Here is a 24,448-nt window from a genome sequence, read left to right as displayed (position 1 = left end):
AGATGAGCAAGTCTTACTTTCTTTTCCTACAATTACTATCATTTTTTTATTTCCTCAAGGGATGCTGTGCAGGGAGTGCTGATTAAAAGACTGATGGAGACTGGAGATATGCTCAGTGGTAGAGAGCTTGCTGGTGTGCATAAGACCCTAGTTTCGATTCCCAGGACCACAAAAAATAAATAAGTAAATAAAAATAAAAGATATATGGATTCTTAAAAGTAACTAGACTTTGAGCTAAGCATATTCCCAATTTTTACCTTTCTCTTTAGGGCAGGGAAGGAAGCCTCAATGGAGTCCTTAAGGAAATAACATGGTGCCTGCTGAAATTCTGTATTCAAAGCACAGGAAAAATTTATTAGATATATCTAAAAGAATATTTCCCTAAACTTCAATCTTTTCTTATTTCCTTACATGAATTTTCCTTATGGTGTCCTACTTTATCATATTCATAGACAGGATTCCTGTTAGGATTTCACTAATTTAAATAGGATCTCCTTACAGGAAAACTCATTGTTGAACATGTTGAAGACTTGAATCTTCTACCAAGCTCCTTGTTAGATTGCTCTCTTGACACTGATTCATTCCTAGGTTCAATTTGTTATGTCCTCTTATTTTGACCAGATTGTGATGGCTTTATTATTAATTTTTAGATCTTAGAATTGCAAATATAATTCATGCACATCCATATTTTAACAAATGGTTAGAAAATGGACATCTATGTAACCATCACCCCCACAGTAAGAATAAAACAGCCACTACCACTCCCCATGTCACCTCTCTCTCACTCTGAAGATTAAATACTTTTATACTTTTATACTACAAATTTCTTTTTAATAATAGTTACATCACCTCTATTTGTATTTCTAAAAGAATGTAGTTTAGCTGTTTCTAAACTTTCTGTAAATTGAATTGTGCCATAAATATTTTCTAGTAACTTGCTTTGCTTTACTCAGTGTTGTATCTATCCTATATATAGCATGTATATATGTATATTTATATGTATATGTGTACCTATGTATATTTATACATCCATATAAATGCCAAGATCCAATATATTACTTAGGCAAGCTGTAATTCTTCTTATATTCATTGTTGTATGATTCTGGGGTCCTGTATTTATTGTTATGTGTTCATTTTTATTGCTACAAGCATTCACTCTTTTCCCCATTTCTGTTCTTACATGTTATCCTTGGTGGTGTAAATGCACAAAAAGAATATAGGCAATAAGAGAATCATTTTCCCTCTTCTCTGAATTTGGTTCAAGCCCTTGGAAAGTAGAAACTTGATAGAACTGTTTCTTGATTGTTTTGAAAGACATAGACCTATATTAAGGTAGGTCTGAATGTCGAGGAGCATCCTCGAGTTCAATGATGTTATACAACTGGAACGTGGACAGTACCATTCCATTCTTAGAGAGACCCAACATTTAATGCCTTTGGAAGTAGTAAGAACTTTCTTATTTGGGAATTAACTATTTCTTAGATGTATCTTGGATTTAGTGTATCAGTTTTGTTTGGTACCTGAAGAAGCCCTTCCATTTCTTCTGTCTGATCTTTTGTTGCTTATGAGAAGATTCCCTTATTTAAAACTTGGAGGATTGGTTCTGGTCCAGTTGTTCTATTTTCTTCTTGAAGAATTTTCAGTTTTCACAATATTCAACTTTTGTGTTTTCTTACTTTATTTTCTTTCACTTATTTCTTCATGTCCTAAACAAATTTGAGTTTACTTTTAATTATCATCTTTCAGAGAACCTACATTTTATTATTTTTTTCTACCTGTACCCTATAATTTTGCTGACATATCCAACAAATGTCAATATTAGGATATAATTTCTTTGGTGTATACTAAACTGAAATATAAAATTACATATAAAACTTCTTTGAAATAAGTAGACCTAAGAAAAGGGACACATGCCTGTTTATAACATGAGATAAAAAGAGACTCCTGGGCCTGATTATTTGCCCCTCTAAATGTTCTGTTAAATTGATTCATATTGTACACATTAAAAATACCTTGGTTTTCTCTGTTTTTTAAGAATAGTTCTGCTGAGTAACAATTATATGTTAATACATATTTTGTTATAGTATTTTCAGAGAAGAGATAGCTTTCATTGTTGCTATTAATTATATTGTCAGTTTAATTGTATTTTTTAAAACAAACATCATACTGTTTAGTCCTGTGCATTTTTATTATTCCTTATTCCTAGAAAACTTTCTTCCTCTATCCTTTCTAGTTGCTTCTTCTCTAATCTGTTTTTATTTTCTTTCTTTTTTTAACTCTTTTAAAATATAGACCTTCTTATTCTTTCTTCTGTCTCTTAGCCTCTCTTCATGTTCTACTAGTTCTTTCTCTTTCTCAGTCTGGATGATTCCTTATATCTATTTTCTAATTTATAGTCTTTCTTTTTATAGATTATCTGCCTTTTATCTCTTTCACTGAATTTTAAGCTTTAATGTTTTTATTTCTCATTTTTAGTTATTTTTTTATTATTTTTGATAATCCTTTTTTTATTTATAGTTATTTTTCTCTTCTATATTTGATAAGTCTAATGTCTGATGTTTTTGGTAATCTATATTTTTTAATGTTTAGTAGAAGATAGTTTATTTTAAAATCTGGTTATCTTATATAAGTTTAGGTTTGTCTGAATTTATGGGAATTCCAAAAATCAAAATTGTTTTCCTCAATAGTAGTTTTGTATTTTTATCTTCCAGTTGTTAGAAGAATTAGCTTCATTTGTCAGTTTTTGTTTTCCTCATTTACCAGACCCCTTCTTACTTATACTAGGACCCTTTAGGCTTAGTTTAAAAAAATTCCAAGCTCTATCACTGACTTTATTAAGGCCAAAGCCTTAGGTGAATATTTGTGTTGATGGTACTGTTTTCCATCAAGGCAACCTCTGCTTCCTAATTTCTAAAAATTTTTTGCCTTATTCCATCTATTTTATTTTTAATTTTTTTCCCTAACATTTGAAGATCTTGTATTCTTTCTTATAAATTCAGCAAATACATTAAGGTTTATTCTTTTTTTTTTTTTTTTTTTTTTTTTTGCAGTGCTGGGGATTGAACCCAGGGCTTTGTTCTTGCAAGGCAAGCACTCTACCGACTGAGCTATCTCCCCAGCCCAGGTTTATTCTTTTATTTGGTGTTATGATACCTTTTCAAAGTTTTTTCTCACAGAATATACTGGGACATCTTGTAACAGTCCAATCCAGTGGTTATTTAAATGGTTAAGGTAATGTACTTTGTCAAGCTCCTGAGTCTGTGAAGTTAGATATTAACCTATGAGTCTCTCTGACACAGATGTAAGTGGTTTCTGTGTAGTCCTGAGGATACAAGAGGGGTTGACCTTTTAAGACAGCAACCATTCTCATATCTAAACTAGCAATCTAAGTTCATTATTTTGTCAAAGCCATATTTAGTGCTCTAATGTTCTTTATCCTCCATAATGATATAAATTTATCATGTATGTGTTCATTCTAAATTCGTGCTGTTTTTAACTTTTTGAAAAGTATCCTTTCTGATCAAGCTCAAACTGGATTATATTTAGATAGCTTTTTAAAGTTATCTTGCCCACCATAAGCAGAAGTAACTACTGAAGCACAAGTAATATTATTTTCTTCCTCATTGAATTCTAAGTGGTAATGGGGTCTAGCTCAGTCACTGGCATAGACTCCATTCAGTCAATATTTGCTGTTAAGCATGAATGAATGACTATGCAACTCTTTTCTATGATAGTTATCATAGAAATAGAAGTTAAGCTTTAATTTTATCTTATCCTGTTCTTTAGAAGCATGACATTGTCATGAATAATCACAATACCTTATGTAAATGTTAATTTATGTAATTAATTGCAGTAGAAACTTTCACAGTACATTAACATTTTGACTTTTAGTAAACTAAAAATATTTACTTTTGCAGTATATGTATTTTTATATGAGTTGAGAGCCTTTGATCATTGTTTCTTATGACTTACTTTCAGCTGAATTTGAAACATTTACCTTCACTTTGTTGCAGTGACATTTTAAGTTCTTTGTAAAAAAACTTCTGTTCTGCAGCACAGATTGACATGATCCTAGAGAGCCAGTGGAGTGACAGGGATCATCACTCGTGATGGTTTGCTAAAAGTCTGGGTTAGTTCTCATGGTCAGTCCTCTGGATATTTCAGCCTGCTAATTTCTTGCCTGTTACCCAGCTGCACTGTGACAACACAGATTTTTATTAATAATTATGATCAGTCGTTTGGTTATTTCAAATGTTTTATAAGCATACGTGGAGAATTGTTAGAAAATATTTTTCATACCTTCTTATTTTCCCAGATTCCAAGAAGCAACATCTCCCAGGCTTGGTTTATTAATTTATTTTCTTGTTCTAAGCCAAGTTTAATTTGTTCTTTTTTATTGTTCTTGTTTTTAAAATTAATGTACATTTATTACCAAATAATAGGAAAATAAAGAAATCTTCATGCTTCAGAAAGTAGGAAACTCACATGGTACATCAGTCATGCACATTTATTGTTGATGACCTCTGTCCTTATGCTGTATGCCCATTTTCCTTACTGTACAGCTTGCTTGTGGTGCTGGTCTGTTATAGAAACTGATGGTGTAGTCTAGCAGTTGTTTTTTTACTTCAGTGTGGTAATTAGTGGAAATTCTCTTCAATGTCTCTAGCAAATTGCTCAACATTTTCTGTGGATCTTTCTGTGGGCTTTCAAAATTTTATGCCTTCAGAAAAGTTTGTAATATGATGCCTCAGGCATACAATGGCAGGGGGGATGTCATTATCGTGTTGTTAGGATGGAGTATACTGACTATTTTGCCTAAATTCTTAAACGAAAGAAGCCAGCACAGTTCCTGTTGCTCCAATAAAAATCTTAGTTTGTTTAACCTGGTTTCCTTTATTAATAGAAGTATACCAATAGATATCATAGAAATAGAAGGAATGGTTCAGCATCCTAACACATATACATAGACAAGTTTTCCATATAACCAACCTCTACTGCTTTGTTCATTTATTTGGTGATATGACCCTTTGGTCCCAAACTGATTTTTAAAATTTACTTTGCTGAATTCACTTGTGAACTTGCCATCCTTCAGGTCTTTCTTGTTATTCATAGTGATGTGTGATTTGATGTATCTGATATTAGCAATGCATATGCATCTTTAGAAAAATGGCAGTGGCTCAAGAACATAAACTGTTTTGATGAAGGTTTATGATTTTATAACTCCTTCCATCCTTTTGAGCACATAAAATACTGTGCTTTTATTATTATTTACTTTTGACTTCTATTCAAATATTGCATAGTTTACAGTGATAAGGAAATGAAATTTTATTAATCTGTTGTCTTAGAGAAGTTGGTCATAAATAAGCACAATCCACTCTGCATATTGACAGATGGCTGTTGTAAAACTTACTAGATAGGGCCCTAGAGCTTTCCAGACACTCAGAATCACACTGGTTTGAAAAAGTCATTACTAAAATGACGAAGTCTAACAGAAATAACTGTTTCCCCATGCCCAAGCCCACATGAGACGTCTGCTAGGAAATATGAGGACCTTTATGAAGGTGCCACTGATCTGGGACTCTTTTGGATATCCCTTGTCATTAGCTAAAATCTGAATAGGTGCTTAGCAGGTAGCAGAATCTTAAATATCTATAATTTTATTTCTTTTCTGTACCAGGCTATAGGAAACTAAATAGACATAACTTTAGATGTTATATTCATTGATTTTAGCTTACTTATTATAATAGCTTAGAAAGTTCATTTGTATCTTGATGCTGATAACTGCAGTACTGTCTCTTAATACGGCATAGTCTGAATTTTGGGTTGCAAGTTTTTGTTCCGAGTATTTATTTAAAATATGATGAGACTAAGTGCTCTTAACTTTTAGAGCAACCCCGCCTCCGACAACACAGTTATAATCTGTATGTTTTAGTGTAGTTTACCAGCCTGTAACTTAAGTGGAAGGAAAAGCATTTTATATTGGTCTCTGGTTTGCAACATAAATTTCCTGCTGTTGAGCAGTAACTCAGCCTTATTGGGAGTGGTCTCCTAGTAGGAGTAGGAATTTTAAGTATCAGATAATTAAGCAACACTTCTTTCTGCTTTTTGTTCTTGCTTTATCCAAATTTATGTGTATAGTACAACTACTTGATGACTACTTGTATTGTCGTACATACCTGATTTTAGATAGTACCCAGTTCAAATTAGTAACTCTTGGTGTACAACCATTTGATGTTCTGTAATCAGGTGTACATTAAGTCTCTGGTAGGGGCAAATAGTATAAGCAAAGAGATTTGTTTTGTTTTCTTATAAAATAATAATATTTAGATGTAATTAAAAGTATGGCATTATTACAATCCCAAGGTCCCTCCTTTATAATTTTCTTATCAGAGATGGGCTGCAGTCTCCATATATTGATTAGCTCCAAGCATATCGGACTGCTTGTGAGATCCAAGTGTCAAAGTTTCTTGTTCCTCAACTTAGAAGAGCTGGAGTTTTTCCTATAATACTCTTGGCCATCTTCAGAGTTTAAAGCCTTGTGATTTACTCAATATGTGCATCCAAGTGGTAAAACAAATGGATGTATGCTGCCTTAAATATTCACAAAGGCCTTTCACACATTATATATCTTTGTCTTAATGATAAGAAACATATGCTAAATCTACTTGTTTTTCACTTGGAAGTAGCATTAAATTGTGCATCTTACCCAGAAGCTTTTCAAGTGTATCAGGCCCCCGTATTCTGGAATTTATATTTTACTTTCTGGTATGCACAGATCCTGCTATATCATCATAACAGTATCAATATACTACTCCAGCATGGTGTCCTGTGGAATGTATTGATGATTAGAATCCTTGTGAATAATGGCAAAGAGGCAGCAAGTTGACATAACCTTAAAGAGGACAGAAAAAGTATGCTGCTGTCTACTGGGTGAATACAAACTGGTATATTTGTCTCTTAATTAGGATAATGAAAAATTCCAAGATCAAAACTTACCTATCAAACATCAGGGATAATGTTGATCTTTCCCAGAAGAGAGCTGCATCTGGAACAACAGCAGTACAAGATTGGAAACACCACCTGATTTAGTTTTTGATAATTCACAGTCATTCTCCAAGACGCTTCTATTCTGCACAGTTTATACAAGCAAATTAATCAAGCATGTGGTAGGAATTTCCACCCTTGCATATTTCAAGAATTTAGTATGGCACTGAGCTCTGTAATCCTCCAGCTGAACATATAAATCAAAGCACCTTTGGGAAGGTTAAGTTTTCAGGAATAATGCCCTAAGCCATAGTGCCAGAAGGTGGCTGCTGCTTCTGCTGTGATTAAGAACCTTCATACTTAGGTAACCTCTGAACTAGCACTAAATAAATCAGAACCATGTCACCTCTTCCATAATCTGGACCAACAAAATGTACACCCTATACCTACTTCTCTTCCTCTATAACTCACTTCTAAATTACGGACTCAAATGAGGACCTCTGATTGGCAAAACTCAACTCATATCTAAAATCCTATCTCCAGAGGATTCTGGAAGAAGTTAATTCTAGTTATCTAGTCTCTGAAAAACAGAAAGAGGTGATAGGAAAAGATGGACATGGTCATTGAGTAAGTCCTTCCAGTGTTTCCACTAGCCTTCCACGATATTGTCCTCAGTCCTGTCCTCCACACCAGCCTTCCTAAAAAGTTCCAATCACTGCATTTAAGAAAAGGCAAGAAGCAATTGTACTTCAAGGAAGCATAGAGGCCATCTTTATAATAATAGTCACAGAATTTTAAACCACATTAAGGATTACATAGTCTTTGCTCTACATGTACTTCAGTCATGTTGGGGAGACATAGTAGTTCATAGCTATGGAAGAATTCTTTATAATGAAATTTTCTTTTCTCCTTAGCAATGTTCTCTAACAGGATTTTATCAACTTTAGAAAAGTAGATTTTACTTGTAGTATTTAACTTTACAAAGGTCAATTAATTAAATTTTTATTATATAAACTTCAGTGCTTTTTTATTATCCTCAGTTGCGTTTCATTACTGAGCACTTACTAGGTGTCTGGCACTACATAAAGGATTTTTACTGCTTAGTGTGCACAACCATTCCACTGAACAGTTACTATCCAAATCGCTATTTTGCAGTTGTGGAAGCTGAAACAGAGAAGGTTGATAAGTAAGTTGCTAGTACAAGTTCCTGAGTAGTGAAGCTGGGATTTGAATCAGATAATGCTAGGTTCTACGACCCCCTTCACTACCATCATCATTTAATTACTATTCTCTAAAGCATCTTTTATTTTTCTGAACTTTTTTTTCACCTTAAGTTGTTGCCTAAAGAATGAAATATTAAGAAAGGAGTTAAGTATACAATTAAAGCATCAATGAAATATTCATCATAAGTCCTTTAGAGTTTAGATAAGAGAAAATTTTTCTTCATTACAAACAGGAAAATGTGAAAATCTGAAATCTCATATCTAATGGTGCTGGAGAGTTATGAAGCGTGTGGATTTTAGTCAATAACATTATTAAGGAAATAATGATAAATAAATATCTATGATTTCCTATGGTAATAACTTAATGTGTTTTCAGCATTAAGTTTATTTAGAATACTGTTAAGAGCTAGTTGTGCGTGTCCAGATTTATAATAGATATTTCTCTTGAACTCTATATTCATTTTGTTATTGTCATTGGTTAACTTTTAAAATTAATGATTACTATTAAAATATCAATTTGAAAAATATCTACATGTAAGTGTTCATCTTAAAGGATACAAAAGTGACATTTCCAAGTTTTGCGTGATTTTATTTTCATTGAAAACAGTGTATCTTCAATATGATTCTAAGCTCATGTAAAGCAGTGACAAAGTATATGGCCATTTCTGTTTTTTGAGATACTACTTGAAACCCCTTTCCTCATCAGTTTGTTAAAGGATAGATTAAATTAAATTCCAGTATGTTTTACATACCTCATTCAGGTATATTTTATAGACCTTGTTGTGATTAATAATCAAATGATCTTACTCTTAATAATTATGTGATGTCTATTTTTACCACTGCCCTTTTAAATTTATTTAATGGTGAATAAAGTTTTTTTTAACCTGTATATAAAAATTGAGTGACCCACATTTTTTCCTTAATCACTGTTAAGTCCCCCTGCTTTTTTTTTTTTTTTTTTTTTACCTGTGTCAAGTAAGGAAGTCCCTCCCTTCTGTACCTCTCCAGTATGAAAATGGAACTTAAGAGTACCCAGAGCTCTTCCTGAAGACATCTTCAAACTTCTCTCACCATTTTGTATCTATCTGCCATCCCTCAGATAAGGTCTAAGTGTCTTATCACCTTTATTCATTCTGCTTATGGTCTATCATCTAAACTATTATATTACCTTTTGGTATTTGAGCAAAATTTTCATTTTAGTACCCTGTCACACCTTTCAAAATTTAACTGCTATATAAAGTCATAGTGCCTAGATTGTTATAATTTGTCTATTTTACAATTTTGCTTGAGACTACCTAGAATTATGTTGACATTTTTTGCACTATCCATAGCATTTAGCTTAGTAGAAAGTGTTAGAAAATGCCCTTTAAATACATGTTGACTTGACTTGATATAAAGTAGAAATTTAGTCATTCTTATTTTTAGTTTCAGGTGCAGCATTATGTCTCTCAGAGTCTGGTAACCCTAGGAAGTTGCAGCTTGTTGAGAAAATCTATTATATCTCTACTTCTATCAGAAGTAAACAGCTTTGCTGATGATCTGGGGTCCATCAGTGAGGTATGTATAACTTGGAACTATATCTCTCATTCATAGTTAATGTAACTACAGGCTCTCTTTCTCTCTTATCTTCTTGCCAGGCTGATATTTTAGTTATTACCCTATTTCTAATGTATATGACTAATATTTCTATCTATGGAAATTACTGAAAGATAGTTTTCAAAATAAAGCCATCTTGTCATCCCTACCTGTATATACATGTAGCACAGGTTTCATTGATGACAAAGGAATGTTCAGATGCATGTCCTTAAATCTTTCCAGGCAGGCTGCATGTTCACAAAGCAAAAAAAGTGAGAGGAAAATGAACTAGAGAGGGTCCTAAGTAAAGAATAGCCTCTAACCATTGGCATCCCCAATTGCCCAAGAGAATTACTTGACTAACCTTTAAATACCCTGACCATGTACCAGTCCAGCTAAATGGAGGTCTGTGGTGTAGGGTAGCAGTCGTTGGAATTATTCAAACCCTCCAACTAATGCCAATATGCAGCCTAGTTTGAATGCCAGTGGTCCAGGCCCTTTACCTGTACAAAATTTGTCACTTTGACAAATGTGTAGAAAGAACATAAGTCATTAAAATTTTGATAGTGAGACTGGTTTATTACATGTGTTCACTTTTTAGCTCATTTAATCCTTACAGTCTTACTGGTCGAATTAAAAGGCACAATTAAAAGAAATCAGAAACAAGTAGAAATGTTTTGGTAAAGAGAAATTTAATAAGAAAAAAATATATGAACATTTAAATAGCTTTTAACATTCAAATAGCTTTTAATCAAGTACTTACATCTAGTTCTCTACATTTAATAACATTATCTGTAACTATTATATAATCTAATTGAATTCAGTGTACAACATGATATATCATCTAATCAGCAATTGTTCAAGAGATTACTAATTACTTAACTCTCTGAAGAGCTCTGATAGATATTTTGTGGAAATTCACAGTTACAGATATCAAAGAGAAATAGATAAGGCACACTGACTAATTGAAAAAGAGCACAGTGTTGAAATAAACGCATGATGCTTTGTAGGAGTTCCAAGAGCAAGGTAGGTTGCAAATCCCTTGAAAAGACTTCATGTAAAAGGAGCAACGTGAAAAGTGAATTTGAATTAAATAAGCAAAGGATAAGAGAATGTGAAGGCATCGAAATGCTATATAGCAAGACTTGTGCCAAGGATTCTGAAGAAACAAGAGGAGGTCTTGTTATTTAACAACAGGAAGTAATGTAGTAAATAAGTTTAATTGAATTGAATTATTTGGAAAATAGCAATAAGTACAGAAAAGAAAGTATTGTTTTGTTTCATTTTGTTTTATTTTTTGGTACAGGGGTTGAACCCAGGGGCACTTATCCACTGAGCCACGTCCCCAGCCCCCCCCTTTTTTTTTAAATGTTTGTTTGTTTTTGTTTTCCTTTTTGTTTATATTTTATTTATTTATTTTGATTCATTGTACACAAGTGGGGTACAACTGTTTTTTCTCTGGTTGTACACGATGTAGAGTCATACCCTTTGTGTAATCATACATGTACATAGGGTAATAATGTTTGTCTCATTCTATTATTTTTCCTTCTCCCCACCCTCTTCCCACCCCTCTACAATCCATCGTTCCTCCATTCTTGCATCCCTCCCACCCGTTACGTATCATTATCCGCTTATCAGAGAGATCATTCGGCCTTTGGTTTTTTGGGATTGGATTATCTCATGTAGCATATTCTCCTGCTGCATCCATTTACCTGCAAATGCCATAATTTTATTCTTCTTTATGGCTGAGTAATATTCCATTGTGTATATATACCACAAAGTGCTGTTGGGAGAGACTTCCACTCTGGGGAGGCCAGCCCAGAGACCCAGGTCCAGCCCAACATCCCTGCATGAGACTTCGTTTTTTTTTTTTTGTTTTTTTTTTTTTTTTAAGACTGGGTCTCACTAAGTTGCTGAGGCCATCTTTGAACTCACCATCCTTCCACCTCAACCTCTTGAGTCGCTGGGATTACAGGTGTGTGCCGCTGTGCCCAGTAAGAAAGTTTCATTTACATATTTTCATTTAATTTTACAGCAGCATGAAAAATTTATACTTTTTAACTGGTTTATAGGCAAGGAAACCAAAACTTACTTAAGCAACTTGATTGAGATTACAGAAAGAATATATACTAAAGCTGGATTTCAAACTCAGACATTGTGTCTGTTGTCAATTTAAAATAATAATAAGAGCAAAAGTAATAAAACAACAACAACTAGTTTTTGGCAGGTTGCATGTATTAAATGCTTCACATGAATTGTTCCAATCAATTCTTTTAACAGCCCTTAGAGATTTGTATTGATTAAAAACAAGGAAACTATTAGCATTTTTAGTAGTAGAGAGCAGAATGTACCGTAGCCAATTTTAAGATGAAAAGGATTCATAAATAACTTTAGTCTGGCAGTTTCTCCATAAGTTAATCATAAACTTACCATGTGGCCACACAATTCAGTAGATGGGTTTACATGAAGAGTCATACATGAATGTTCATAGTATCTTTAATTTTAAGAGTATCAGTCTTAAAATGTAGTGGAAACATATTTCCACTGATGGGTGAATCAATGAACAAGGTTTCATAAATATATGCAGTGGAATACTACTCAACCATAAAATGTATGGAACCAATGATATAATTATCATAGATTAATCTAAAAAATACCACTGTATTAAGCAAAATGAGCCAGACACAAAGAATATGGGTGATGTGATTCCACTTCTATTAAGTCCTCAAACAGGCAAAACTAAGGTATGGTGAAAGACATTAGAACAGTGATTGGCTGAGAGAGGACAATGGGGAGAATGAGGGGTTGGTGTTTGGTTGCATGGCTGTATGCAGTTGTCAGATCTCATCAAAATGTGTGCTTAAAATCTGGGCATTCCACTGTGTGTCATTGAATTAAAAAGGTATTTTTAAAACTAATGAATTTTTGAAACTAAAAATTATTTTTTTAAGTGCTCATATACTTGGTTCTTCACATCACTTTAAAACGTTTACGTCTTTAATTAAAATCAGAGCTGCAATCAATGAAATTGAAACAAAAGAAACAATTCAAAAAATTGACAAAACAAAAACTTGGTTCTTTGAAAAAGTAAATAAAATTGATAAGCCCTTATCTATGCTAACAAAGAGAAAGAGAGAAAACTCAAATTACTAAACTATGTGATGAAAAAGAAAGTATCACAGTGGACACTACTGAAATAAATAAGATAATTAGAAACTATTTTGAAAACTTATACTCCAATAAAATATAAAAACTCAAAGACATTGACAAATTTTTAGAGACATATGATGTATCCAAACTGAATCAGGAGAACATACACAATTTAAACACATCAGTCTCAAGGAATGAAATATAAGAAGTCATCAAAAGCCTACCAACCAGGAAAAGCCCAGAACCAGATGGATTCTCAGCTGAGTTCTACAAAGACCTTCAAAGAAGAATTAAACCAGTACTCCTCAAAGTATTCCATGAAATAGAACAGGAGGGAACCCTTTCAAACTCATTCTATGAGGCTATTATCACCCTGATACCAAAACCAAACAAAGACACATCAAGAAAATAAAATTTCAGACTAATATCCCTGATGAACATGAATGCAAAAATTCTCAATAATATTCTGGCAAATCACATACAAAAACATACTTAAGATAGTACACCATGATCAAGTGGGGTTCATCCCAGGGAACAACATACAGAAATCAATAAACATAATTCGTCATATCAATAGACTTAAAGTAAAAAATCATATGATCATCTCAATAGATGCAGAAAAAGCATTTGACAAAATAGAGCACCTTTTCATGTTCAAACACTTGAAAAACTAGGGATGGTAGGAACATACCTGAACATCATAAAAGCTATGTATGCTAAACTGAAGGCCACCATCACTCTAAATGGAGAAAAATTGAAAACATTCCCTCTAAAAACTAGAACAAGACAGGGATGCCCTCTTTCACCACCTCTATTCAACATAGTCTTTGAAACTATATCCAGAGCAATCAGACAGATGAAAAAAATTAAAGGAATACAAATAAGAAAAGAAGAACTCAAACTACCACTATTTGCTGACAACATGATGCTATATTTAGAAAATCAAAAATTCTACCAGAAAACTTCCAAAACTACTAAAATAATTCAACAAAGTAGCAGGATCTAAAATCAATACCCATAAATCAAATGCATTTCTATACATCAGTGATGAATCCACTGCAAGAGAAATTAGGAAATCTCCATTCATAGTAACCTCAAAAAAAAAATAATTGGGAATCAATCTAACAAAAGAGGTAAAAGACCTCTACAGTGAAAACTATGGAACACTAAAGAGAGAAATTGAAGAAGACCTTAGAAAATGGGAACATCTCCCATATTCTTGGATAGGCAGAATTATTACCAAAATGGCCTTACTACCAAAAGTGTTATACAGATTTAATGTGATTCTTACTAAAATTCTAGTGACATTCTTTATAGAACTAGAAAAAGCAATTGTGAAGTTCATTTGGAAAAATAAGAGACCCAGAATAGCCAAAGCAATCCTTAGCAACAAGAGTGAAGTAGGAACCATCATAATACCAGACCTTAAACTATACTACAGAGGAATAGTAACAAAAACGGCATGATATTGGAACCAAAATAGACATTCAGACCAGTGGTACAGAATAAAAGACACAGAGACAAACCCATATAAATATGGTTATCTCATTCTAGGCAAAGAAACCAGAAATACAGTGGAGAAAAGACAGCCTCTTCAACAATTGGTGCTGGGAAAACTGGAATTCCATATGTAGCAAGATGAAATTAAACCACTATCTCTCACTGTGCACAAAAAGCAACTGAGAATGGATCAAAGATTTAGGCGCTAGAACAGAGACCTTGAAATAAGGAAAAAGTAGGCCTAAGTCTTCATCATGTTGCCTTAGGACCTGGCTTCCTTAACAAGACTTCTAAACACAAGAAGTAAAATCAAAATTCAATAAATGGGGGCTGGGGATATAGCTCAGTTGATAGAGTGCTTGCCTTGCATTCACACGTCCTAGGTTCAGTCCCCAGCAAAACAAAAACAACAACAACAAAAAAATGTGAAACAGATTCAAACTAAAAAGCTTCTTCTCAGCAAAGGAAACAGTCAACAATGAAGAGAGAGCCTACAGAATGGGAGAAAATCTTTACTACATAAACCTCAGATAGAGCACTAAACTCCAAGATATAAAAGAACTCAAAAAACATAATACCAAGGGGAAAAAAAAACAAAACCAAGCAACCCAATCATTAAATGAGCTAAGGAACTGAGCAGACAGTTCACAGAAGAAGAAATATAAAAAAATAAATACTTGGGAATCAATCTAACAAAACAGGTGAAAGAGCTCTACAATGAGAACTACAGAACACTAAAGAAAGAAATTAAAGAAAATCTTAGAAGATGGAAAGGTCTCCCATGTTCTTGGATAGGCAGAATTAATATTGTCAAAATGGCCATACTACCAAAAGTGCTATACAGATTCAAATGCAATTCCAATTAAAATCCCAATGACGTACCTCACAGAAATAGAGCAAGCAATCATGAAATTCATCTGGAAGAATAAGAAACCCAGAGTAGCTAAAGCAATCCTTAGCAGGAAGCGTGAAGCAGGGGGTATCACAATTCCAGAACTTCAACTGTACTACAAAGCAATAGTAACAAAAACGGCACATGGTATTGGCACCAAAATAGACAGGTAGATCAATGGTACAGATTAGAGGACACAGACACAAACCCTAATAAATACAATTTTCTCATATTAGACAAAGGGGCCAAAAACATACAATGGAGAAAAGACAGCCTCTTCAACAAATGGTGCTGGGAAAACTGGAAATCCATATGCAACAGAATGAAACTAAACCCCTATCTCTCACCCTGCACAAGTATCAACTCAAAATGGATCAAGGACCTTGGAATCACACCAGAGACCCTGCATCTTATAGAAGAAAAAGTAGGTCCAAATCTTCAACATGTCGGCTTAGGATCAGCCTTCCTTAATATGACTCCCATAGCACAAGAAATAAAAGCAAGAATCAGTAACTGGAATAGATTCAAACTAAAAAACTTTCTTTCAGCAAAGGAAACTGTCATCCATGTGAAGAGAGTGGGAGAAAATCTTTGCCACTCATACTTCAGATAGAGCGCTAATTTCCAGAATATATAAAGAACTCAAAAAATTCTACATAAAGAATACAAATAACCCAATCAACAAATGGGCTAAGGAAATGAACAGACACTTCACAGAAGAAGATGTACAAGCAATCAACAGATAAATGAAAAATGTTCACCATCTTTAGTAATAAGAGAAATGCAAATCAAAACTACCCTGATTCCATCTCACCCCAATTAGAATGGCGATTATCAAGAATACAAGCAACAATAGGTGTTGGTGAGGATGTGGGGAGAAAGGTACACTCATACATTGCTGGTGGGGCTGCAAATTAGTGCAACCACTGTCGAAAGCAGTGTAGAGATTCCTTATAAAATTTGGAATGGAACCACCATTTGCCCCAGCTATCCCACTCCTTGGCCTATACTCAAAGGACTTAAAATCAGCATACTACAGTGATGCAGCCACATCAATGTTCACAACTGCTCAATTCACAATAGCCAGATTGTGGAACCAACCTAGATGCCCTTCATTTGATGAATGGATAAAGGAACCGTGGTATATATATACAATGGAATATTACTCAGCCATAAAGAATAATAAAATTATGGCATTTGCAGGCAAATGGATGAAATTGGTGAATATCATGCTAAGTGAGATAAGCCAATCTCAAAAAATCAAAGGATGAATGATCTTGCTGATAAGTGGATGATGATACATAATGGGGTGTGGGAGGGAAGCAAGAATGGAGAAAGGAGGGACTGTATAGAGGGAAAAGAGGGGTGGGGGGTGGGGGGGAGGAAAAAATAACAGAATGAATCAAACAACATTACCCTATGTAAATGTATGATTACACAAATGGTACTCCTCTACTTCATGTACAATCAGAGAAACAAGTTGTACCCCATTTTTTTACAATAAAAAAAGAAAAATTATATGAAAAAATTCTTGACATCTCTAGCAATTAGAGAAATGCAAATTAAAACCACACTGAGATTCTCTCTCACTCCAGTTAGAATGGCAATTATCAAGAATGCAAGCAAGAGCAAGTGTTGGCAAGGATGTGGGGAAAAGAGTACATTCATACATTGCTGGTGGTACTGCAAATTGGTGCAGCCACTCTGGAAAGCAGTATGGAGATGCCTCAGAAGACTTGAAATGGAACGTCCATTTGACCCAGCTATCCCACTCTTCATTTTATACCCAAGGGACTTAAAATCAGAATACTCAATGAATTCACAATAGCTAAACTATGGAACCAACCTAGATGCCCTTCAGCTGATAAATGGATAAAGAAGATGTGGTACAGATACACATGGAATATTACTCAGTCTGAAAGAACAATGAAATTATGGCATTTGCAGGTAAATGTGTGGAACTGGAAAATATACTAAGCTAAATAAGCAACACCCAAAAAAAAACCAAAACTTGAATGTTTGCTATACAGATCCATGATGTGAGGTTGGAGTTGTAGGGAAGAATGAAGGAACTTTGGGTTGGGCAGAGGGTGGTGAGGGGAGGGGTAGGGTTGTAGGTGGGGTGAATGGTGGAATGAGATGGACGTTATTACCCTATATACAATGTATGATTACAATACTGGTGTGTCTCTGCACCATGTACAGCTCAAGTAAGGAGAAGTTGTATTCCATTTGTGTTCAATGTGTCAAAATGCATTACACTGTCATGTATAACTAGAACAAATTAAAAAAAATGAAAAAAAAGTTTATTTCTTAATGAATGCTAAGATATCACAAAGAACTCTCTGAAGAATAGTTTTAGTTTTAATGATGCAAAGTTTCCTAAGCAGTTATTAATTAAAAAAATAATAGTGTATGCATATTTGCACATATATGTACACTATAATGTATATTTGTATCAGACCAAGGAGAGGTCCTATTTAATAAAGATTAATGGGAAATTCAGTGATAATTATTCTCATGGATATTATTGAACAGACTTATGTATCAAAGTCTATTCCAAACATTTCGTAAATACTTATCTCAAGTCTTCCACAGATATTCGTTGTTTAAAATAGCCATTAATTTCATTTTATGTCATTTAATTTTCCCACCTACACTATTACTTATTATCATTATTTTTTCCTAAAGAAGGCAATTAGGATCAGAGACTTTAAGTAGCCTATCCGTAGTCCCAGTAAGGACAGCATCAGGTCACTGAACCCAGAAGTCCAGCTCTAACATCTGGAAGATAAACTATGCAGTTATAATGTTACTGACTATCCATCTCAGTTGTCTTTCACTGACACTATTCTATATTCATTTGTCTTCTGCAAGTGGTACATATACTATCTTACTTTATAGTGTTGAAAATTATAGCAGATAATATATTGGTGTCAAATTTAATATATTCATATAAATTCTGCTGTGACCATGAACCAGATTTTTGAAAGGTGAGTTTTTCTTATGTTATCCTGGGAACTCTTTAACTGTTTTCAGCTGAATGCAGTCTTGCAGGGGATCTTGAAAAAATCGTTTGTATATTGGTTAAGGGTAGAATTTCCTAATATGTTGACAAACATTTTTTCTTACCTTGTTAGGGGTTTCTTAACAATTAATCAAAATTAAAAACTGCATCTATCATTCTTTTCACAGTCTCATCATGATTGTAGCATATTTACCATCTTAGGAAATAATCACCTTAGTTTTCTATTGAAAATAACTGAAAAAGGATCTCTTAGGGATTCTGAACACTACTGACATACTGATTTTCTATGGGTCCCCTTGTTTGGCAGTTCAAAACAGAATGAAATCAACATATTAACTTGACTATCTCAGTCATTATATCAGTGGAACCTTATGTTCAAAAATTGTGTGAGTAACTCCTGTTTTGAATGGTTTTTCACTCTTTTCAAATAACATCCAAGCAGTTGACATCTGGGACAGTAAACAAATAGAGAACAAGACAGGGTGATTATTTCTGGAAAAAGCAATAGCCATAATTTTTAGTGATTTTTCTATATTCCCATTTTATTTTATTTTGTTTTATTTTATTTATTGAGATAATTTATACATCTTTATGGGGTATATGATAATTCTATACATGTATATGTAATGATCAAATCAAAATAATAAGTACTTGTGCCTACTCAAACATTAATCGTTTCTATATGTTGGAGACTTTCAACTTTAACCCTCTTCTAGTTATGTTGAAATGTGTTCTAGAGGGTTGTAAACACTAATTACTACACTATGCTGTAGAAAACAGAACTGATTCCTTCTATCTAATTGTGATTTTGGATTCCTTATCTAATTTCTTTCCTGCCCTTCATGGTTTTGAGAGACCACTGTTCCACTGTTCTATGAGATTGACTCTTCAGTTTCCACTGATGATTGAGAATATACAATATTTATCTTTCTATGTCTAACTTATATCACTTCACATAATGATCTCCAGTTCTACCTGTGTTGCTGCAAATGACAGTATTTCACTGTGTTTATGGCTAAATAATATTTTATGGTGTATATTTACCACATTTTCCTTATTTGTCCACTGATGGATACTTTGATTCCATACCTTGGTTGTTATGTATAGTGCTGCTGCAATAAACATGGGAGTTCTGGTACCTCTTCTGATACAATAATTGCATTTCCTTTGAATGTGCACCCAGTAGTGGTGGATCATACAGTAGTTCTGTGTTTAGTTTTTGGTACTATTTTCCACATGGATGTACTCATTTACATTCCCACCAACACTACATCAGAGTTCCCCTTTCTCCATATCCTTGTGAGACAATATTTCATTGTGGGTTTGAGTTCCTTTTCTGTGTTGATTCGTGATACTGAGCATTTTTCCATATACTTGTTGGCCACTTAAATGTCTTCCTTTTAAAAATGTTGTTCAGATCTTTAACCAATTTTTAACTGGTTTATTAATTTTTTTGGTGTTAAATTCTTGGAGTTCCTTACATATTCTTAATGTTAACCCCTTGTCAGGAGAATAGTTTACAAATATTTTCTCCAACTCTGTAGTTTGCTTCTTTTCTTTTTTAACAATTTGTTTATATGTTCTAATTAGTTATACTTGACAGTATAACTATATATGCATCATATATAGATAATTTCTCATTCTTCTGGTTGTACATGATGTAGAATACCACCAATTGCATGGTTATATATGTACATAGGGTAATAATGTCTGATTCATTCTACTATCCTTCCTAGCCCCACACCCTCTCCCCTTCTCTCACTCCCCTCTACCTAATCTAAAGTAACTTTATTCTTCCCTAGCACCACCCCGCTGCGCCATTGTGAATTAGCATATGCTTATCAGAGAAAACATTTGGTGTTTAGTTTCAGGAGATTGACTTATTTTGCTTGGCATGATACTCTCCAGCTCCATCCATTTTACTGACAAAAATGCCATAATTTCATTCTTTATGTGGGTTGCTTCATAACTGTGTTAATTGTTTCTTCCCTGTACAAAAGTCTCAGCTTAATGTAATCCTATTCTGACTATTTTTACTTTCATTACCTGTGCTTTTGGGATCCTATCCAAAAAACTGTTACCTATACGAATTTCTTAAATGGTTCATCTGTGTTTTCCTTTAGTAAGTTCATAGTTCCCCAGTCTTATGTTTAGGTCTTTGATCCATTTTTGAACTGATTTTTTTGTCTATAGTTGAAAAAAAAATCTAATTTAATTCTCTTGAGTATGTATGTCCAGTTTTGCCAGGACCAATTCTTGAACAAACTCTCCCTTTTCTAGTATATGTTCTTGGCACTTTTCTCAAAATGGATGGATATATATACATGGATTTATTTTGGGATTTCTTTGTTTCGTTTCTTTGATCTAAATGTTGATTTTTATGTGAGTGCCATGTAAAGCTTTGTAGTATGTTTGTATTGTGATGCCTCTACTTTGCTACTTTGGGTCTTCTGTCATTCCATATGAATTTTAAAACTTTTTCTGTTTCTGTGAAAAATGTCATTTGTATTTTGATAGGGATTACATTGAATCCATAGATCACTTTGACCCACACTGAACCATGCACATATATAAAGCAAATATAATTAAATCTAAAAGGAGAGATAGACTACAAAATAGTAACATGGGGAAATTGAGCATCCCACTTTCCTCAAATGGAGAAATCATTCAGATATAAAATCAACAAATCAGAGTTGAACCATACTATAAAGCAGATGGACCTTATGGACACTTTGAGAACATTGTATTCAGCAGCAGCAGTATATGCAGTATACACATTCTCCCATTGTCTTATGGTTGCATGATATGTGGGGTCACAAACCAAGTATCAATAAATTTTAAAAAGTTAGTCATAACATCTATCCTCCCAGACTACCTGGAATAAAACTATAAATTAAGAACAACATTGGAAAATAGACAAATACATAGAAATTGAACAACAAGCACCTCAATGATTAATGGGTAACTAAATAAATTTTTTAAAATTTCAGAAACAAATCAAAATGAAAGCACAGTATATCAAAATCTGTGGGATACAGCAAAAGCAGTATCAAGAGGGACAGTTATAGCAATAAAAGCGTACTTCAAAAAAGATTTCAAATTAGGATTCAGCTTCAGGGTTAGCAAGGTGATAGGGTGTAGGAACTTCGGAGAGCTCAAATTAGTAAGAAATAAGTTGTCAGTGGCTTCCATTAATAACAATTGCTTTAATAAGCTTGGCATGTTTCAAGACATGCAGTTTATGATTTTATGGGAAGTCTCTCTTAAGTAGGACCTGTTTGTATAAGAAATAAAGGATTTGTGAAGGGAGAAAAAAGACTTCAAATAAACAATGTAAGGATATCCCACAAGACCTTTTAGAGAAAGAATAAACCAACCCCCAAATTCGTAGGAAAAAAATAATAGGCAAAGGCATCCACAGACTGATGTGAATGATGTGACAAAACATATCATTCACATGGATCTTGTAAACAAGCAGTGGTTTCTATCCTCATATCAGAAAAAGTGGACTTCAAGCCGAAGTTAGTCAGAAGGGACAAAGAGGGTCATTTCGTACTGCTAAAGGGAATTAAACAACAAGAAATAAGGATCATAAATATTTATACCTCTAACAATTGTGTTCACATACACCATTGACGAATCAGCTGGAAGAGAAATTAGGAAAACTATCTCATTCACAGTAGTCTCAACAGCAGCCTCAAAAAAAAAAAAAAAAAATCCTGGGAATCTAGCAAAAGAGATGAAGGACCTCTACAATGAAAACTACATAACAGTAAAGAAAGAAATTGAAGACCTTAAGATGGAAAGATCTCCCATGTTCTTGGAAAAGCAGAATTAATATTACCAAAATGGCCATATACCAAAAGCACCATACAGATTTAATGCAATTCTAATTAAAAATCCAATGACATTCTTTATAGAAATAGAAAAAGCAATCTTTAAATTCTTTTGGAAAAATAAGAGGCCCAGAAAAGCCAGAGCAATCCTCAATGAGAAAAGTGAAGCAGAAAGCATCACAATACCAGTCCTTAAAGATTACTACAGAGCTTGAGTAACAAAAGCAGTGTGGTATTGGCACCAAAACAGACATGAGGAACAATAGTACAGAAGTCTCAGAGATAAACCCACATGAATACAGTTGTCTCATACTAGACAAAAGTGCCAAAAATGTACATTAGAGAAAAGATAGCCTCTTTAACAAATGGTGCTGGGAAAACTGGAAATCCATATGTAGCAGAATGAAATTTAACCCCTATCTTTCACACTTCCCAAACTCAACTCAAAGTGGATTAAATACCTAGGAATTAGAACGGAAACACTGCTCCTACTAGAAAAAAAAATGTAGGCCCAAAACTCCACTCTGTCAGCTTAGGAACTGAGTTCCTCAACAAGACTCCTAAAGCACCAGAAGTAAAATCAGGAATCAATAAATGAGTTGATATTAAACTAAAAAGCTTCTTCACAGGAAAAAAAATAAAACAATCAAGAGCTTTAAGATTTAGGCTACAGAATGGGAGAAAATCTTTGCCACCTGTATCTCAAATAGAGCATTTAATCTCCAGGATATATAAAGAACTCAAAAAACTTAACACACACACAAAAAAACCCAATCAATAAATGGGCAATGGAACTATACAGACACTACACAGAAGAAAAAATATAAATGGTCAACAAATACATGAAAAAATTTTCAATATCCCTAGCAATTAAAGAAATGCAAAACTACACTGAGATTTAATCTCACTCTAGTAAGAATGGCAATTTTCAAGAATATAAGCAAAGGTAAGTTGTTGGTGAGGATGTGGGGGAAAAGGTACACTCATACATTGCTGGTAGGACGCAAATTGGTGCAACCATTCCGGAAAGCAGTATGGAGATTCCTCAGAAAATTTGGAATGGAAACACCCTTTAACCTAGCTATCCCACTCCTCATCTATACCCAAGGACTTAAAATCAGCATACTACAGTGATGCAGCCAAGTCAATGTTTATAGCAGCTCATTTCACAATAACTAAACTATGGAATCAAGCTTGATGCACTTCAACAGATGAATGGATAAAGAAAATGTAGTTTTAGGGCTGGGGAGATAGCTCAGTTGGTAGAGTAATTGCCTTGCATGCACAAGGCCCTGAGTTCAATCCCCAGAACCTCAAAAAAAAAAAAAAAAAAAAAGAGAGAAAGAAAATATAGTTTATGTACATAATATATTACTTAGCATAAAGAAAAATGAAATTATGGCATTTGTCAGTAAATGAATACAGCTGGAGACTATTATGGTAAGTGAAATAAGCCAAACCCAAAAAACATAAGGCTGAATGTTCTCTCTGTTATGGGGAAGCTAACACACAATAAGCAGGGAGGGGAGAAAAGAATAAAAGTTCATAGAATTAGTCAAAAGGGACTGAAGGGATAAGAAGGGGACAGGAATAGGAAAGACAGTGGAATGATTCTGGCATAAGTGTCCTGTGTACATATGTGAATACACTGTGGTAAATCTCCACATCATATACAACCATGAGACTGAAATCCTAATTAAAATAAGATGTACTCCATGTTTGTATAAATATGTCAAAATATACTCTTTTGTCATGTATAACTAGTAAGAACAAATAAAAAAAAGAATAATAAAGATCAGAGAAGAAATAAGTGAAATCAAAACTAAAATAAGACAGAAGATAGCAGTGCAGCAAGATGTTGACTTTTTAAAAGATAAACCAAATTGACATGCCTTTAGCTAGACTAAAAAAATAAGAGAAGACTTTTTGTAAGTAAAATCAGAGATGAAAAAGAGACATTACAACTGATATCACAGAAATACAAAGATCATAAACAACTACTATAAACAATTCTATACCAATAAATTATAAAGTCAAAAAGAAAAGGATAAATCTCTAGACACGTCGAGTCTACCAAGATTGAATCAAGAAGAAATAGAAAATCTAAACAGACTAATAATGAGATTGAAGCAGTAATTAAGTCTCCCAAACAAAACAAAACAAAAAAGTCTAGTACCTAATAGCTTTACAATTACAATTAAAAAAATATTTCAAGAGGAAATAATTGCAATTCTTCTTATTAATAAATTATTCCAAAACT

The 24,448-nt window shown here is 33.6% G+C and overlaps 1 protein-coding gene across 1 annotated transcript in view; it reads left to right on the top strand.

The window, feature by feature from the left end:
* Positions 1–24,448, top strand: part of Mei4 (meiotic double-stranded break formation protein 4) — a 159,975-nt gene that overhangs the window by 94,179 nt on the left and 41,348 nt on the right. Inside the window, exon 3 of the mRNA XM_047557166.1 lies at positions 9,633–9,764. Coding sequence (XP_047413122.1) covers positions 9,633–9,764 — 132 coding nt within the window. The remainder of the gene's footprint in view (positions 1–9,632; positions 9,765–24,448) is intronic.

The sequence above is a fragment of the Sciurus carolinensis genome, chromosome 7, assembly GCF_902686445.1.
Source record: "Sciurus carolinensis chromosome 7, mSciCar1.2, whole genome shotgun sequence".
Taxonomy (NCBI): Eukaryota; Metazoa; Chordata; class Mammalia; order Rodentia; family Sciuridae; genus Sciurus; species Sciurus carolinensis.
Note: the sequence above shows the minus strand (reverse complement) of the source record. Positions and strands in the feature narration are given on the sequence as shown.